Genomic DNA, 17,999 nt, shown 5'->3' on the forward strand with positions numbered 1-17,999 from the left:
GGCTCCCCCCCTCCCAGCCCCCCTGCTCTCCCACTCCCCTCCCAGAGCCAGGGAGAGAACCCAGGAGTCCTAGCTCCCAGCCCCCCCTGCTCTAACCACTAGAGTCTAGACCCCTCGCCTGAGGTTAATTCACCCCGTTCATGGGATGATATTAACATGATGGAACAGTTTCACCCAGACGGGTGAACATGGCAGTTTTAACTCTGTGAAACACAATGCAGTGTGTGTGTGACCTGCGTTACACCTTTGTGTATAACACCCTTGAGTGTTAAAACAACTCTCTGATTGTGGAGTGTCGCATGAGTTTCTCCACACACAGGAGCGTTGGCACAATGACTGTGTGGTCACACAAGCGTGTCCCCACACACAGGAGATTTGAGAGGATTGTGTAGTATCACACAGGTGTGCATGCACACACTGGAGTAATAACACAGTGACTGACACGTCACACAAGTGTATCCACACAAAGATACATGGGCACATCAACACCATGCTTATGGAGTGTCACACACACAGGCACTACAACACAATAATTGTGTAGTGTCACACAACTGTATGGACACCCAGGCACATCAACACAATGATTGTGCACTATCACACAAATGTGTAGACAAACAGATGTGTCAACATAGCTGTTTGTGTGCGCGTTATCCGTGCTGAGCCAATCTGAGTCTAACTCCAACACCCTTGCCTTTTGTGTTAACTACACACTGTCCAACAACCACCCCCGCCGTTGCCTGTGAAGTGAGGGGTGCAAACACACAGCTGTGTCACCCCAACAAGGCTTGTGCTTCACCGCAGGGACCCCCCTTCCTTAAACACAACCTCAGTGACATGTAGGGCGACCAGATAGCAAGTGAGAAAAATCGGGATGGGGGTGGAGGGTAATAGATGCCTGGGTAAGAAAAGCCCCGAATATCGGGACTGTCCCTATGAAATCGGGAGGTCTGGTCACCCTAGTGACAAGGGACCGTCCCTTTGGGAGGGAAAATGTATGCTTGTGAGCCCCGCCCCCGCCCTCATAGCCCCACCCCAACCCCACACTTCCTGGGGCAATGGGGAGGGGGGTCCCGCAGCCCCACCCCAGAAAGACACAGGCCAGCAGGGAAGCCACCCACCATTGCCGAGCCGAGCCCGGCCAAAAACCCGCCCAGCAAAACTCCTAATGAAGATCCAGGGATAGAAGCCAGGAGTCCTGGCTCCCAGCGCCCCCATTCTAACTCACGAGACCCCACTCCCCTCCCAGAGCTGGGGGGAGAACCCAGGAGTCCTGGCTCCCGGCTCCCCCACCCCGTTGTGACCACTCCACTCCCCTCCCAGAGCTGGGGAGAGAAGCCAGGAGCCAGATGCCCCAACCACTAGGCGCCACTGCCCCCCCCCCCCGGCACCGGTCTCTGGGGGCGATGCCATGGGGGGCTGGGGGCTCGAGGCTGGTGCCCAGCCCGGCGCTGCCGATCCGCCCCCGGGGGGGAGGAGGAGAGAGTTAACCACAGGGCCGGCTGCTCCTTGGATGCCAGCCCAGCTCTGTTCTTGTTACCCACAATCCTTCATTTCCCCCCCCCTTCTCTGGCACCGACCGGATCCCTGGCACCGAGGTTGGTCCGACAGTCCCCCCCAGCTGGACCTCCATCCCCGCCACCCTCCCTCCCTACTCCCCCCTGGGCACCGCCTGGCAGCCCTGCCCAGCCCCACAGCCCCCGCGCGCCATCCTTCCACTCCTCCTCTCACCCCCTTTTCTCCTTCCTTTCTTCCCCGCAGCTCGGCCGCGCCCGGGACCCAGCCGGAGCCCTCGGGCCCATCCTGGGGAGATTTCAGGGTGAGCGTCTCCCCCCCTCCTCCGTCGCCCCTTTTCGGCTCAGCCAGGGCTGCGGGTCGGGCGTGAGGGGCATCGGCACAGCGGTGGGTGGGAGCCGAGGGCTGGGCTAGAAGGGGGCTGCGGGTCAGGATTGAGGGGCACCGGCGGAGCTGTGGGGGTGGGGAGCCAAGGGGGGTGCGAGTCGGGATTGAGGGGCACCGGTGGAGCTGTGGGGGTGGGGAGCCAAGGGGGGTGCGAGTCGGGATTGATGGGCACCGGTGGAGCTGTGGGGGTGGGGAGCCAAGGGGGGTGCGGGTCGGGATTGAGGGGCACCGGTGGAGCTGTGGGGGTGGGGAGCCAAGGGGGGTGCGAGTCGGGATTGAGGGGCACCGGCGGAACTGTGGGGGTGGGGAGCCAAGGGGGGTGCGGGTCGGGATTGAGGGGCACCGGCAGAGCTGTAAGGGGGGACCCCTATTTGTTCAGATCCCTGGATCACAGCAGGGAGAGCATGTGACGGGCAGACAGGAGTCTTGGCTGGACAGACGGACGTGGGGGGGCGGGGGCCGGGGCAGCTCGCACTGGGCGCCGGATACAAAATGGCGGCTGGTTGGTTGCGCCCCACCCCCAGCCTGAAGAGTTGGGGAGCGGGACAATTTGGGGTTAACCCTTCTGATGCCAGGAGGATTTTAGGTTCCCTGGCCTACCCTCATTCCCGACCCACAGCCCCCTGCCAGCCCAGCCCTGGGTCCACCCCCCAGCTCTGCCAGTGCCCCTCACTCCCGACCCGCAGCCCCCCGCCAGCCCAGCCCTGGGTCCACCCCCCAGCGCTGCCGGTGCCCCTCACTCCTGACCCGCAGCCCCCTGCCAGCCCAGCCCTGGGTCCACCCCCCCAGCTCTGCCAGTACCCCTCACTCCCGACCCGCAGCCCCTGCCAGCCCAGCCCTGGGTCCACCCCCCAGCCCTGCCAGTGCCCCTCACTCCCGACCCGCAGCCCCCTGCCATCCCAGCTCTGAGTCCACCCCCCAGCTCTGCCAGTGCCCCTCACTCCTGACCCGCAGCCCCCTGCCAGCCCGCCCTGGGACCACCCCCCAGCTCTGCCAGTGCCCCTCACTCCCGACCCGCAGCCCCCTGCCATCCCAGCTCTGAGTCCACCCCCCAGCTCTGCTGTACCAGCACTGGGCTGCATTGCAGGTCTAGACCGCGACGGATCAGCTTGTCAGGAATTCCCCCCCGAGGGTCAGATCCGGAAGCAGCTCTAGACAGGGTGGATCTGGCTGCAGGGAGTGGAAAGGGTCTGAAGATTGAGGGGTCCCTGCCCCCCCATCCCACCCCAACCCCCCCGTAATCCCAGCTTCTAGCATCAGGAGAGAAGCCAAGAACGCCTGAGTCCTGCCGCCCCTTCTCCAGGCCTGTCCGTTGCCTCGGCCCTGGCAGAGTGACTGAGGGCTGGGGGCTGCGGGTCGGGAGTGAGGGGCACTGGCGGGCCTCGGGGGGAGCCTAGGGCTGGGCTAGCAGGGGGCTGCAGGGCGGGAGTGAGGGGCACTGGCAGGGTGGGGGGGTGGGACAGAGGAGGGTTGCTGGGCACGCAGGGAGGGACCTGGCCCGTTGCCAAGCGCCCGGAGGCCGTTGCTAGGGAACCAGGTTCCCTTGGCAGCCGACCGGCTCTTTCACTTTTGCTGAGTGGCGCGGAAGAGGGAGGGGCTGAACCCCTTGGGGAGGGGCTGAGGGGGAAGGGAGGGTCCCCTATCAGCCCCCCCATTGACACCCCCCCCTTACCCCCTCCCGCTCACAGAACAGAGCCATAGACCCTGCCCCCATAGACCCCTCCCCTCATTGACTCCACCCCCTTAGGAATCCTAGTCCCATAGGCCCCTCCCCCTCATAGAACCCTGCCCTAGACCCCGCCCCTCATTGACCAGGCCCCTTAGGACCCCCCACTCCTCATAGGCCCCTTCCCCTCATGGAGAACCATCATCGACTGGCCCCTTAGGGCCACCCCACCCCATCACTGGCCTCGCCACTTTCTGGACTCCACCCTTAAGGACCCCCCTCCCATTGGCCCCACCCCCAATAGGCCCCACCCCCTGATGGAATGCTCTTATTGACTCCTCCCTTTATGGAATCGACTCCCATTGGCCCCCCCTCCATTGACTCCACCCCATTAACCCCGCCCAGTCCCATCAGCCCCACCCCCAATAGGCCCCACCCCCTAATGGAATGTTCTTATTGACTCCTCCCCTTTATGAAACTGAGCCGTTTTAGCCTCTCCCTCCATTGGCCCCACCCATTTTGGGGACACCCCCCCCATTGACCTTGCCCGCTTCATTGACCGCCCCTTCTTGACCCATCCCCCAACCCCCCTGCCCCACTGACCTCCAGGGGTGGAGAGTGGCAGCTGGAGTCCTGAGGGGGGAAAGGAGGCCCCCCACCCCGGGAGAGGCATTTCCCTGTGGGGGGGTTGTTTAGACTGGGTCTCCCCATCCCCCCATGTCCTCCACCCCACCTTGCTCTATTCGGGGGGGAGGCTGCCAGGGCGCTTGGCAGGGTATCTGGGGGCTCTGGGGATGGGGCAATGGAGGGGGGCAGTCCGGGGGGCTGCCAGATGCGGGGGCTCTCGCTGGTTTAGAGGAGGCAGATGCTCTCAGGCTGGTTGTGTTTGGCTGCCAGGCCTGGGGGGTATTTCTGGTGGGGGGGTGTCTGTCTCTGGTGGGGGGGCTCGCTGAGGGGTGGTGTCTGCTGCGTGCGGTGATGTGAATTCATTACAGCCCGGGGAAGGGGAGGCGGGCACCGACCTGCCGGCCAGACAATGGCAGCGGTCACCATGGCAACGCGCCCAGCCATGCCAGCCCCCCCCCAACCCCCACGCTGTCTGGGGGAGGCATGACAGACAGACACAGCTCCCCCCACCCCGAATGGCCCCTCCCCCGGGCTGGGTGTGTGTGGGGGTGTCGCTCATTAAGGGCCCCTGCTTTGCCCCCAGGCCCCCCAGCCCCATGCACCCCCATTACAGCCCAGGTGCCGGGTGGGATGGGGGGTGTTGGCTGCGGTGCCCACTGCCTGGGGGGGCGTCAGGGAGCTGGCACCGTGCCATGCTCTGGGCATTTTCCTCTGTCTGCGACTCTCCTTTCCATTGTCTGCTTCGTTCCCTCACTCTCTGCCAGCGCCCCCCCCAGCCCTTCCTCTCTTTTTCCTCCCCCCGCCGCCTCCTGCCATGTCCGTCCATCCATCCATCCATCCTGTGTCCCCCCACCCCGACCTTCGAGAGATGCAGTCACGCTCTCTTTCTCCCCCTGGGCACCCGCCAAAATCTGCCCCCCAAACATCAGGGGGAAGGTATAAAGCATGGGGGAAGGGGCCTGTCCTGTCCTTCCTTCCATCTTTCTGTCCTGTCTGGCCCCCCAGAATGGCCAGTGACTGAAAAGGCAAGGTAAGCGGCGGCGGGGGGGGGAGGGCGTTTCCTCTCCTTCCCCCTTTCGGCTTGCGTCCTCTCCTTTCTTCCCCCCCCCCCGGGAGGCAGGGGGTCTCGCATGGGGGGTGGGGAGTGGTGAGAGACGGGTCCCCTCATGGGGGTGTGCCAGGATTTGGGATGATAGTTCTGGTGGAGGCCTCATGGGATGTGCGGGAAATCATGGGACCTCAGACGTGATTATCATCAGAGAACCCAGGAGACCTGGCTCCCAGCCCCACCCCTCTGCGCTAACCACTAGACTCCCCTCCCCTCCTAGAGCCAGGGATCTCAGAGCTAAATTTGGGGAAAATGCTCCTAGATGAGTGATGCTGAGAAACCCAGAACTGGGCGAGATTCACTGGGCAGGGAACTTGGGGCTGTGGGGAGCCCAGGGCTGGGCTAGCAGGGGGCTGCAGGTTGGGAGTGAGTGGCAGGCAGTGAGTGGCAATGCTGGCAGGCGCAGTGACTTGGGGGTACCTCTAGGGGGCGTTAATCTTTCCCAGTTCCCCCCTGTGATGTCATCCCTGCTGGGGGTGCAGCCTGGTCGCTGCTCCCAGCTTGCGTCCGGGCCATCCGGGGTGAGATCATGGGAGGGACGTGGGTCAGAGCTGGGCAGCTGGCAGTCAGGGCTAGCTCCCGTGCCCACTAAGTGCTATTTATTAGGGGTATTACGGTAGCCCCCAACAGCCCCAGTGCTGGTGCCAGACCCCATCGCGCCAGGCACTGTACGTTATGAGTTATTTATTAGGGGTGGTATGACTTCCTGCTTTAGTCAGCCCCCAGACTCCCTCCTGAGCCTACCCTTCTACTCCCCCAGCCCTCTCTGCTCTGCTCCCTGCAGAGCGGCAGGGCGATCCGTCCACCGCTGGTTGGCCCTGTCTTGGCGAGTGAGTTTGCCAGCGTCTCCTCTGATTCCCCATTGATATGGGCCGGCCTTGGACTGTCTGTTCAGGGACCTGTTCAGTTCCTTCTCCTCTCAGACAGCTGGGTGGCATGCACACACCTGTGTCTCTTGGCCTGCCCGGAGAGTGAGTGTAATCCTCTCCCCCCACACAGGGTCACTGGAAGGGGGGGAGGGGGAACTGAGGCACACACAGTCTTCATCAAAATATTACCCAAACTTCCCACTTTGTCACACCTTGGCCAAGTCATTTAACCCCTCTGTGCCTCAGTTTCCCCATCTGTGCTAGCACAGCCCTGCCCCACTGTAATGCTGGGAGCATAAATACCTTGACTACTGCGAAGTGGTCTGAGAGCTGCTGGTGAGAAACCCTATGGAAGCACTGAGTGGTATTCATAGATTATAGATTCTAACCTGTAAATATGATCTTCATTAAGGGCCAGTATAGTTAAGCATCGTTACGTTATGATAAGATAAGTGTGTAAACAGACAGTAAAATGCATAGAGGGGTGGCTTATCCTATCAAATAAAAATACCATCCCATAAAATGTGCCTTACATCACACGGTGTCTCTATTATATTTTGTTTTATGTTTTCTATTCTAACACAGAGATCTAGTCAGGATGCAGAGATTATGATGTTTAAGCTTCAGATTATATTATATATTTATATTTATTTATTAAACAATGCCTAAACATACTTTACAGTAATATAGAACTTTATAAGAATATATAATATAAAATGAAATACAGTATATGGATAGCATGAGTTTTTATATTTTACATTTAATTGAACAGTGCTGGAACATACTTAATTTAATATTGAGTGTGTTTTTAATTATGTTTTCCATTTAATTAACAATGCTTAAACAGAGTTTATATGAATATAGAGCATGTTTATCTGTTAGAATACGTTTGTAATATAAAACCAAAAATGAAATATAGTATAGAGCTAGTCTATATTATATTATATTAACAATCCTTAAACATAAATTACAGTAATATAGAACTTGTTTATCTGTACAAATTTATAATATAAAATTAAATATTGTGTATAGATAGTATATACGTTTTTATATGATATTTTACATTTAATTTAACAATACTTACACATACTTTAGGTTAATACAGAGTAAGAGTTTTTATATTAGGTTTGACGATGCTTTTAAACATATGCTACATTAATATAGACTATGGGGTTTTATATTATGTTTTGTATTTAACAATGCTTAAACCTAGGTGACATTACGATAGAACCTGTTTATCTGCTAGGATATGGAATACATGACCTAGAATGAAATCGAGTCCATCCATAGTCTATATTATGTCATACGAGCGACCAGGCAGGGAAGGGGCTCTCTTTTCTTGGGGAGAGGGGACGCTCTGGAGCCAGGCCGAGCGGTGCTGCGGAACCAGGACAGGGGCGCCGAGTGGCCCAGCTACAGGCCGGCCGGAGCAGATTGTGCAGCATAAGCAGGTCGTCCGTGGCGGCAGGGCCCAGTTGAGGCGGAGCGACCCGGGAACCCCCCTGCAGTCCTAGGACACGGGGTGAGTGGGTTCTGGGTGGTCGGAATGAGCCAGACACCAGCATCTCTGTGCAGCCAGCCTGTGAGTCTCGGTGTCAAGCACTACACTGCGCACCTAGGCTGTTCTCTGATGCTTCTCGGCCATACACAACCAGCCGTCACGTTGCACCCTACCATACCTCCCGACAAATCCACCGTGGCTCCCGTGTAGGATCCCCCCCTCCACACAGCTCGGTTCTGCTCCCTGCCACCCTGCAGCTCTCCCCCCCCCCGCAGTCTGTTCTCAGATTGTTCCCCCCCATTCCCTTCCCCCCCATTTCCTTACCTTCTTCCTCCCTCACCCAACCTGTAGTCTCCAGGGGGCTTCTTGCCAGGTGGGTGCTCCCTTTCCCCTCACGCCCAGCAGGGGGCGTGCAATCCTACGAGAAACAGTGTGAAACGGAGGCACAAGGGATGGGGGTTTTTAACCATAGAAATGGTCTCTTGCATTTGTGAGAATCTGGGAAAGTGTCAAAGAATTAAATGAAAACTCTGGGAGCCCGGACTCCTGGGTTCTCTCCCCAGCTCTGGGAGGGGAGTGGGGCCTACTAGGTTAGAACAGAGGCGGAGGCTGGGAGCCAGGACGCCTGGCTTCTATTCCCTGCTCTGGGCATGTTCTGTTGTATTCAATATAGGAATGAAAAACGTTTTTGTTTTTCCAAGTTGAGAAATGTATTCCTTGCAAGACTATCTAATCTAATCTATCTATCTATCCACCCCCATACACACCCCTCTGTCTGTCCAGCCATCTCTCCCACCCCCTTTCAGGTTCACCCCTGCTATCTGGCAGTCACAGTCTCGTCTCGGATGGCTCCGAGGCCGGGGCTGCCAGCCGCCGGGTCCCGCCGCGGCATTGCCGGTTGCCATAAACCCGTAGATCCGAACTTGCGGTACGACTGCCTCACACAAGCTCGAGTCTGTGGGTATGTGTCGATCCTGGCCAGGACATCTGGAGACCGACCCCGGGCTGACTCCGCCCACCGGCATTGCAGGCCCGCCCACTCAGCCGTAGGGTCCACCCACCGGAATGGGGCCAGATCAGAACCTGCGCCCCCTAGAGGGGAAAGGCCCCGTGTCCCATTCCCAGTCCCCCCCCCCCCCCCGGGGCTGGATCAGAACCTGCGCCCCCTAGAGGGGAAAGGCCAGTCAGTTGAGAACCCACCAAATCATTCCACCTAGAGGCAGCCAACGCCTCTAGAGAAACCTCCCCAGCCGCTCTGGGCGACTTCCTTCCCACTCCCCCAGCCAGTGTCTTCCACCCCCAGCCGATCCCGAGACCCCCAGCCGCGCTTGGCTCAAACCCCCTCTCCCCGGCCCGTCTCTTCTGCGTGCCCCAGGCTGAGGTAGTAGGTTGTATGGTTTAGAATAACACCCGCAGGAGATAACTGTACAGCCTCCTAGCTTTCCCTGGGGCGCTGCTCAGCCCTGGAGATCAGCCAGCAGGGGGCAGCAACGAGGGGAGGTGAGTACTGCGGTAATTTGCCATGGTGGGATATGATTATCGATGATGACCTGCGAAACTCCCTGCTACCAAGGAGTGGCAGGGTTAACCCGTGGAACTCCCCGCCACTGGGGATTGACCAGGTTGACCTATGGGACTCCCACCACTGCGGATTGGCTGGGTTAACTCATGGGATTCCCTGCCACTGGGAATTGGCAGGGCTGACCCACAGGACTCCCCGCCACTAGGGATTGGCTGGGTTAACTCATGGGATTCCCCGCCACTGGGGATTGGCCAGGCTAACCTATGGGACTCCCCGCCACTGCGGATTGGCTGGGTTAACTCATGGGATTCCCCGCCACTGGGGCTTGGCCGGGTTAACCTGTGGGACTCCCTGTGGCTGGGGATTGACCGGGTTAATTCCCAGGATGCCTGTAGAGACATGGCTGGGGTTGCGTGTGCTGTGTGGTCAGGGAATTGTGTGTAGTTGTGTGCTGATATGGGCGGAGTGGTTGTTGGGATGTTTAGGATTGTGTGGTATTGTCATGTTGTGCTGTCGAGGAACTGTGGATGTGATTGTGAGGCACTGCTGGGTTGTGCGATGTCATGTCTCGTGTATGTGGTTGTACAGTGTTGTGTGTGGTGGGAACGGGGGATATAGGTGTGTTTCTCTGGTGTCTTGTTTTATGTGTATGTGATTCTTGTGTGCACTTGTGTATAATTGTGTGACATTGCGGTGTGCGTAGTTGTGCAGCATTGTGGGTGTGTTCAAGTATGTGTGTTTGGTGTTGTGTGTGCATGTGTAGTTGTGCAGGGGATGTGTGGTTAGCATCATTGTCATGCTGCGTGTGTGGCTGTATTTTACACTGGGATGTGCTGTGTGTGCATTGTGTGTGCAGTACTGTTGTCACTGTGTATGGTGAGTTCAAGCTGTGTGATTGTGTATGTAGGATTCTCACGTTGTGTGTACATAGTGGGTGCTGTGCGTGTGCCACAGTGGAAGTGGATGTTGTGTAGTGTGCTGTGTGTGGCAGTGTTCTTTTGTGTGTGCATGATGGATGTGTGTTGTGCATGTGTTGTGGTGGGTGTGAGGGTATTGTATTCTGTGTGTATATGTTATGGTTGGTGTGGGTGTTGTGAGTGGCATTGTTGTGATGAGTATGCGTGATGGGTGTGGGTGCTGTGATGGGTGTGGGGGTGTTGTGTTATGTGTGGTATTATGTTGTGGGAGATATTGTGTGTGTGTTATTGTGAAGTATGTGTTATGGTGGTGATGGATATTATGGACTCTGTGTATGTTATTGTGATGCAGGGAGATATTGTGGGTGTGTGGGTGTGTTTTTATTGTAGTGGGGGTGTGATGGTGTTGGGATATTGTGTTGTGTGTGTAGTGGTTGTGCGATATTGTGGGGTCTTGTGTGTGTACTGTGGTAGTGGGGGTGTTGTGTTATGGTGGTGGTTGTGGTGTTGTGTGTGTGTTGTGGTGTCTGTTATGGTGGTGGGGTATTGTGTTGTATGTGTGATGTGTATGTATTATTATGGTGGTGGTGGTGATATTGTGTTTGTGTGTTATTGTGGTGGGGGATATTGTGGGGGTTGTTATTGTGGGTGTGTTATGGGGGGTGCTGTGTTGTGAGTGTGTTATTTTAGGGGTGTTGTGTTATATGCTAGTGTGTTATTATGGTGGAGGTCTTGTGTTGTGTGGTGTGTTGTGGTGGGGAGGGTGTGTTGTGTGGGTGGGTGTTATGGGGGATGTGGTGGGGGTGGTATTTTGTGGCAGGGTGTAACTGGGGAGGTGTGTTGTGTTATGTGGGGTGTGTTGTGTGGGTGTGTGTTATGGTGGAGGTGCTGTGTTGTGGGGGGTGTTGTGTTCTATGCGGGTGTGCTATTGTGATGGGAGTGTTGTGTGGGTGGGTGTTATTGTGGTGGGTGGGTGCTGTGGGGGGGGCGTTATTGTGGTGTGTATGGGTATGTGTTATGGTGGGGGTGCTGTGTGGTGGGGGTGTTATTGTGGTGGGGGTGTTGTGGGGGGTGTTATTGTGGTGTGGGGGGCGTTATGCTGGAGGTGCTGTGTTGTGTTGCGTTATATGCGTGTGTGTTCTTGTGGTGGGGGTGTTGTGGGGGGTGTTATGGTGGGGGTGCTGTGTGGGGGGGTTATTGTGGGGGGGTGTTGTGGGGGGTGCTGTGTGGTGGGGGGTGTTATGGTGGGGGCGCAGTGTGTGTGGGGGTTATTGTGGCGTTGTGTGTGTGCGTTGTGGGGGTGTTGTGTTATGTGGGGAGGTGTTATGGTGGGGGTGCTGTGTGTGGGGGGTTATTGTGGGGGGTGTTGTGGGGGGGTTATTGTGGTGTGGGGGGTGTTATGGTGGGGGTGCTGTGTGGGGGGGGTGTTGTGGGGGGGTGTTGTGGGGGTGTTGTGTTATGTGGGGGGGTGTTATGGTGGGGGTGCTGTGTGGGGGGGTTATTGTGGGGGGGTGTTGTGGGGGGTGCTGTGTGGTGGGGGGTGTTATGGTGGGGGCGCAGTGTGTGGGGGGGTTATGGTGGCGTTGTGTGTGTGTGTGCGTTGTGGGGGTGTTGTGTTATGTGGGGGGTGTTGTGTTGTGTGGTGGGGGGTTACTGTGGTGTGGGGGGTGTTCTGGTGGGGGGTGCTGTGTGGTGGGGGGGTTGTGTTGCGTTATATGCGGGTGTGTTCCTGTGGGGGGGTGCGGGTCCCACCTGCCGCTCGCGGTCTGCCCGGCCCCTTGCCCCCCCCCCCCCCCCCCCGGGCCCGGCAGCCGGCGCGGCTCCAGCCAGACAAGCGCCGCATTGCGATGCCGGCCCCGCCGCCCGGAGCGGGGGAGCGAGACAGACGCCGCGGAGGAGAGAGGCGCGGGGGGGCGGCCGAGAGCCCCAGACAGACCCCGCCCGCGGGGCCGGCGGACGGACCGACCGACCGACGGACCCCGCGTCCATCCCTCCCTCCGGCCGACCGACCCGCCCGGGCACCGGCGGAGCGAGGGAAGGAGACAGCCACGGACGGAGGAGAGCCACAGGCTGAGTCCCGCCGCGGGGCGGGGAGGGGCGGTCGCGGGGGGAGCAGAGGAAGAGGGAGGAAAGGGGAGCGAGAGAGGTTCAGGGGTGGGGGGATAGAGGAAGGGGGATGGAGGGGTACAGGCGGGATGGGAAAGGCAGGGATGGAGAGATAGAGGTAGGGGGATGGAGGGGTACCAGGGGGGATGGAAAGGCAGGGATGGAGGGATAGAGGAAGGGGGATGGAGGGGTATGGGGGGGATGGAAAGGCAGGGATAGAGGGATAGAGGAAGGGGGATGGAGGGGTACGGGGGGATGGAAAGGCAGGAATGGAGGGATAGAGGAAGGGGGTGGAGGGGTACGGGGGGTGGGAAGGCAGGGATAGAGGGATAGAGGAAGGGGGATGGAGGGGTACGGGGGGATGGAAAGGCAGGAATGGAGGGATAGAGGAAGGGGGTGGAGGGGTACGGGGGGTGGGAAGGCAGGAATGGAGGGATAGAGGAAGGGGGTGGAGGGGTACGGGGGGTGGGAAGGCAGGGATGGGGGGATAGAGGAAGGGGGATGGAGGGGTACGGGGTGATGGGAAGGCAGGGATGGGGGGATAGAGGAAGGGGGATGGAGGGGTACAGGGGGATGAGAAGGCAGGGATGGAGAGACAGAGGAAGGGGGATGGAGGGATAGAGGAAGGGGGATGGAGGAGTACGGGGGGATGAGAAGGCAGGGATGGAGGGATAGAGGTAGGGGGATGGAGGGGTATGGGGGGGATGGAAAGGCAGGGATGGGGGGATAGAGGAAGGGGGATGGAGGGGTACGGGGGGATGAGAAGGCAGGGATGGCGGGATAGAGGTAGGGGGATGGAGGGGTACGGGGGGATGGGAAAGGCAGACCCTGCACAGTACCTGTGTGTGTGTGTGTGTGTGTAATAGGCTGTGGAAGGGTGTTACAGGCCGCGTGTAGGGGTGGGGTTGGGAGACATGGGGGTGTTTGCGGTTATGGCAAGGGGTGTGGCGTGTTACGTGGGGTGTTGGAGGTGTTGGCGTGGGAGGTTTTCAGGGTTGTTGCAGGGGATGGGGGTGTTACAGGCTGTGGAGGGTGTCGGGAGCATGGGGGTTGTTGGGGGGGGGGGTGTTGGACATATTGCAGTCCGTAGGGTGGGTGGTGGGAGTTCTTGCAGGGGATGTTGGGTGTGTTAGGGGCTGTGGGGCAGGAGTTGGGAGCTTGGGGGGTGTTGGGGGATGTTGCAGGCTGTGGGTGTGTGTCTGGGGGGTGCTGCAGGCCTCCAAGCCCCCCAGCCCCTCCGTCATGGGGGGCAGCAGGTGAGTATAACAGGGTCCCCCCAGCTCCTGGCCCCCTGTATCCCAAAGCCAGGGAGGGGCTGGGTCCCTGTGGCCCACCCAACCCTCGGCCTCCTGCCGGCGAGGGGAGCTGAGAGCCAGCAAACTTGGTTCACACACGGAATTGCTGAACCACATTGTGTCCGTCCCCCCGCCCCCCCAAAGCCAGCCACCTCCTGTCCCTGGGGCCCGGTCGGGACCGGTGCCCCCTAGAGGGGAAGGGCCCCATGTCACTATTTGGGGTCTGCTGGGAGTTGTCAGGAATCGGGGTCAGGCTGATTCTCCCATAGTCTAGAAACCTTTGAATTTAGATAAGAATGGGGTGGCCTGGGGACACCCGGGGGGCCTGGCAAGGATATCGGGGGGCCTGGGGAAGAGAGGGACCTGGGGGATATTGTGGGGTCTGGGGAAGAGTGGGGGGAGCTGGGGGACATTGGAGGTCTGGGGAGAGTGGAGCGGGGTGGGGGGTGACACCCAGCCAGTGTCTCTGCCCTCAGGCGGGTTCGTTCAGGGTTCAGAGCCCCGGTTTCTGGGGGAATTTGGGGTGGCTCCGTTCCTCTGAGTTTGGGGCTAGCAACGGGGCCGTGGGGAAGGTCCCCGAGGCTGTGGCTGTCGTTGTGGCTTGGTGGATCCCTCCCCCTACCGGGCGCCCCGGGCACAGCTTAGTGAGCGGCTGTGGAGAGCCGGCCCACCAGTGTTACCTGTCGGTGACCAGCCGGGGCTCGGGATAGGTGCTAGCCGCCCCCTCCCCCCCAATGGCCCGTCCCAGGAGCCGCTCGCTGGCAGGTCACTGGCCTTCCCGGGCCCCAGTATCCCAGTCTGGTGGCCAGGTGCTGACGGGGAGCCCATTCTGGTACCTGTCTGGCGGCTCCTTCCCATGGCCCATCAGTACCCCTTCCAGGTCACCCCTGCCCGCGGCCGAGCCCCCCCAGCCCCCCACTGGGCTGATCAAATCTGCATTTAACCGGCGCCCCCAAAGCACCTCATTGCAACCCCCCGACTGGGGTTTGGGCAACAAAATCAGTTGACTTCTCCCCCCCCCCCCACCCATTGGGGAAAGGTCGCCTAGTTCGGGGTGGGGACACCTCCACCCCCAACACCTCGCTCCCGGAGTAGCGCTCCCTGGCTCCCCCTACTGACAGCATCAGCAGAAAGGCAGATTGCGAAGAGAATCATGGAAACATCCCCCTGTGTGGGTGGGTGCGGGAGGGAGACCGGGGCTGGGCCAGCAGGGGGCTGCGGGTCAGGAGTGAGGGGCACTGGCAGAGCTGGGGGAAGGGAGCCTGGGCTAGCAGGGGGCTGCGGGTCAGGAGTGGGGGCACCGGCAGAGCTGGGGGGAGCCCGGAGTGGGAATAAATGGCATGGGGGGTCAGGATTGAGGGGCATTGACAAAATCCATCCAAAATCCCCCGCACTCCATAGATAGCAGCAGCCCAGGCTCCTCCTTCCAGCCCACTCAGCCCGCACCCTGGGTGCTCTCCCCCCCACTAACCTCTCAGCACCCGCTCTTTTCCTCTGCTCCAGCTGGACGAATGGGACCCCCAGACCTGCGCTCTCCTCCTCCCTCTCTGTCTCGCTCCCGGCAGCCGTCTCTGTCCCTGAGACCCTTAACCTGTGAGGGCAGCGCAGAATTCACAGGTGAGGTTCTTGGGAACTGAGCGACTGGCCCCGACACAGCGCAGCCAGGGGCAGGTCTCAGGCCGTCACGCCGGGGGCAGCTTCACCGCTGGGGCACGGACAACCGAACCCCCCCTGCCTCCACCTGAACCACTAGACTCCCTTCCCTCCCAGAGCCACGATAGAACCCAGGAGTCCTGGCTCCCCCCCGGGTTAGAACTCAGGATTCCGCCACAGACTCCTGGTGCTACCCTGGAGAAATTGCTTTCCTGCTCGGTGCCTCGGTTTCCCCAGTGCACAACGGGGCCCCTGATCGCGATCAGAGTCTTGGGTGAGCTCGGCCTGTGTTTGAGCTGAGACAACAGGCCCGGAGGGACACGGAGCTGAGCACCTCGCCCACCCCACGGGAGATCTCTCCCTGCCCACCCGAGGGAGCAGGTTTGACGGGTGTCTCTGTGCCTCTGAGGCTCCTGCTCCCAGAGACACCATCAAACAGCTGAACCCCCCAAGCCAAGCAGCACAGGATCCCCTGAGGGAGACGGGGAGGCCCCTCGTCACGCCCATCACCCGCCCTCCCTCCGCGCTCCAACCACTCGACCCCACTCCTCTCCCAGAGCTGGGGAGAGAACCCAGGAATCCGGGCTCCCTGCCCCTCCTCCCGGCTCTAAACACTCGACTCCTGCCTCCTTTTCCAAGGTTACTACTATGGAGAAATAATGTTGTGCACAGCGATAGCAGCGCCCCTCACTCCCGACCCACAGCGCCCCCCTGCCCCCCAGCTCGGGCAGTTCTGCAGAGGGTGGGAGTAGGGAGCCCAGGGCTGAGCTAACAGGGGGCTGCGGGTCGGGAGTGAGGGGCACCAGCAGAGCTGGGGGGGGGTCGTTTTTCATCCCTTTGATGCACTCATCCCCCTGCCCCACAGCGCCCCCCCCCCCCCCGCCCCGTTTAAGGGACATATTAATTCTCAGCTTCATGCCCGGCTGTCTGGTTTCCATGGAGACAGACCTCTGAGCCCGACAGCTCCCCCCCCACACACACTTCTCCCCTCGGCCGGAGCTGCCTTCCTCCAGTCCTGGGTATGTGGGGACCCCTCACCCGGCCCTGAGATGCAGCCACCTCTGGGGTGGGGTGTGGGGGGGCTGGTTACATGGGAACCCCTCACCCGGCCCTGAGATGCAGCCACCTCTGCGGTGGGGCAGCGGGCTGGTTATACAGGGACCCCTCGCTGGGACCCAGCCACCTCTGGGGTGGGCGTGGCCAGATCGTAGCCCTGCCCCCTCCATTGTGATGTCCCGGCGGGTTCCGTGCCCCCGGCGCTGGGCGATGCCCGCGGCCTCCCAGCTGCTGCTGCCCCTTTGCCTCGGCCTCCTTCTGGCCCCCCAGGCGTCCGGCTGCCTCGACTGCTTCTCCACCCCCCAGCAACGCCTGCGTGTCTGCCAGATCTTCCTGGGTCACGCCAGTTCCCGGCACGTGGCCTGCCTGGGCGCCCTGCGGGCCGCCTTCCAGCCCCACGCCCAGCTGGTGGTGGGTGAGTGGGGCCCCGGAGCCAAGCGGCCGGCCCGCCCTCTGGCCTCACCCCGGCCTCCTCCTGCAGCTCGCTCTGTCCGTCCGTCTTCCGTTCCCACCATCCCTCCTGTCTGTCTGTCCTCCCACCGTCCGTCCATCCTTCAGCTCCATCCTTGCCTTCCTCCAGCTTAACCACTCCCTGGCCCTCCATCCCTAGCTCCATCATCCCTCCGTCTTCACCTCCATCCATCCCTAGCTCCATCATCCCTCTGTCTTCACCTCAATCCATCCCTAGCTCCATCCTCTCTCCATCTTCACCCCACCCATCCCTAGCTCCATCCTCCCTCCATCTTCACCCCCATCCACCCCTAGCTCCATCATCCCTCCGTCTTCACCTCAATCCACCCCTAGCTCCATCCTCCCTCCGTCTCTACCTCCATCCATCTCTAGCTCCATCATCCCTCTGTCTCTACCTCCAGCCATCCTTCCATCCTCTGCCCATCTCTCCAACCATCCCTAGCTCCATCATCTCCTCCATCCATTCCTCTGCCCATCCCTCCATCTATGGCCCCCCGTGGGACGGACCCCGGAGCAGAACCTGTCTCCTCACCCGCCCCCCTCACCCTCCCCAGGTGTGGCGGAGATGGAGAAGCTGAAGGACGTCTTCTCCAATGTCATCTTCTCCCTGGAGCAGAAGGGCATGTCCAAGGGTGGGTCAGAGCCGGGGTGGGGGCCATGGAGGAAGGGGAGGGGAAGGATGCTGGAGGGGGGGAGCAAGGGGAAGTGGCTGGGAATAGGGGAGGGGAGGGATAGGGTGGGGATAGGGGCTGGAAAGGCAGGGGGAGGGTGTGGGCGGGGGGCCCAGTTCTGACCCCCTCTTCCCCCCCAGTTCCCTACCAGGTGGCCGTGCCGGACGCTGTGGCGCAAATCCAGCCGGAGCTGGCTCAGCTGAAACCAGGTGAGAGGGGGGCTGGGAGCCGACCACCCGGTGTGACCCCCCCCACACACACACAGCCCCATGCACCCACTGTCCTGGAACAGGTGGGGGGAAGGGGCTGGGACCCCATGGACCACCCAGCCCTCGGCCAATTGGGAGGCAGGGGCTGAGACCCCCCCTCCCCCACTGCCAGCCATCCAGTCCCTGCCGGGAGGCTGGATCAGACTCGGCGCCCCCTAGAGGGCACCCAGGAGAGGGTCTGCTGCTGCTGGGCCTCATGCCCTGATATGGCCTCATCCTCCCTCCTGTTCCTCTCCCTTCGCAGCTCCTGCCTGCGTCCCGCCGTGCGGTGAGTCCTGAGGTCTCGCGGGGCCCCCCAGCTCCACCGGTGCCCCTCACTCCCGACCCGCAGGCCCCCTGCCAGCCCAGCCCTGGACCCCCCAACCAGCC

General features: G+C 60.4%; 1 protein-coding gene across 1 annotated transcript in view; it reads left to right on the forward strand.

The window, feature by feature from the left end:
• LOC141977560 (hyaluronan synthase 1-like) overlaps positions 1-17,999 on the forward strand; it is a 36,700-nt gene that overhangs the window by 17,769 nt on the left and 932 nt on the right. Inside the window, 5 exon segments of the mRNA XM_074939075.1 lie at positions 15,014-15,127; positions 16,368-16,634; positions 17,245-17,322; positions 17,502-17,570; positions 17,875-17,898. Coding sequence (XP_074795176.1) covers positions 15,014-15,127; positions 16,368-16,634; positions 17,245-17,322; positions 17,502-17,570; positions 17,875-17,898 — 552 coding nt within the window.

This window comes from Natator depressus, chromosome 24 (assembly GCF_965152275.1).
Source record: "Natator depressus isolate rNatDep1 chromosome 24, rNatDep2.hap1, whole genome shotgun sequence".
Classification (NCBI taxonomy): Eukaryota; Metazoa; Chordata; order Testudines; family Cheloniidae; genus Natator; species Natator depressus.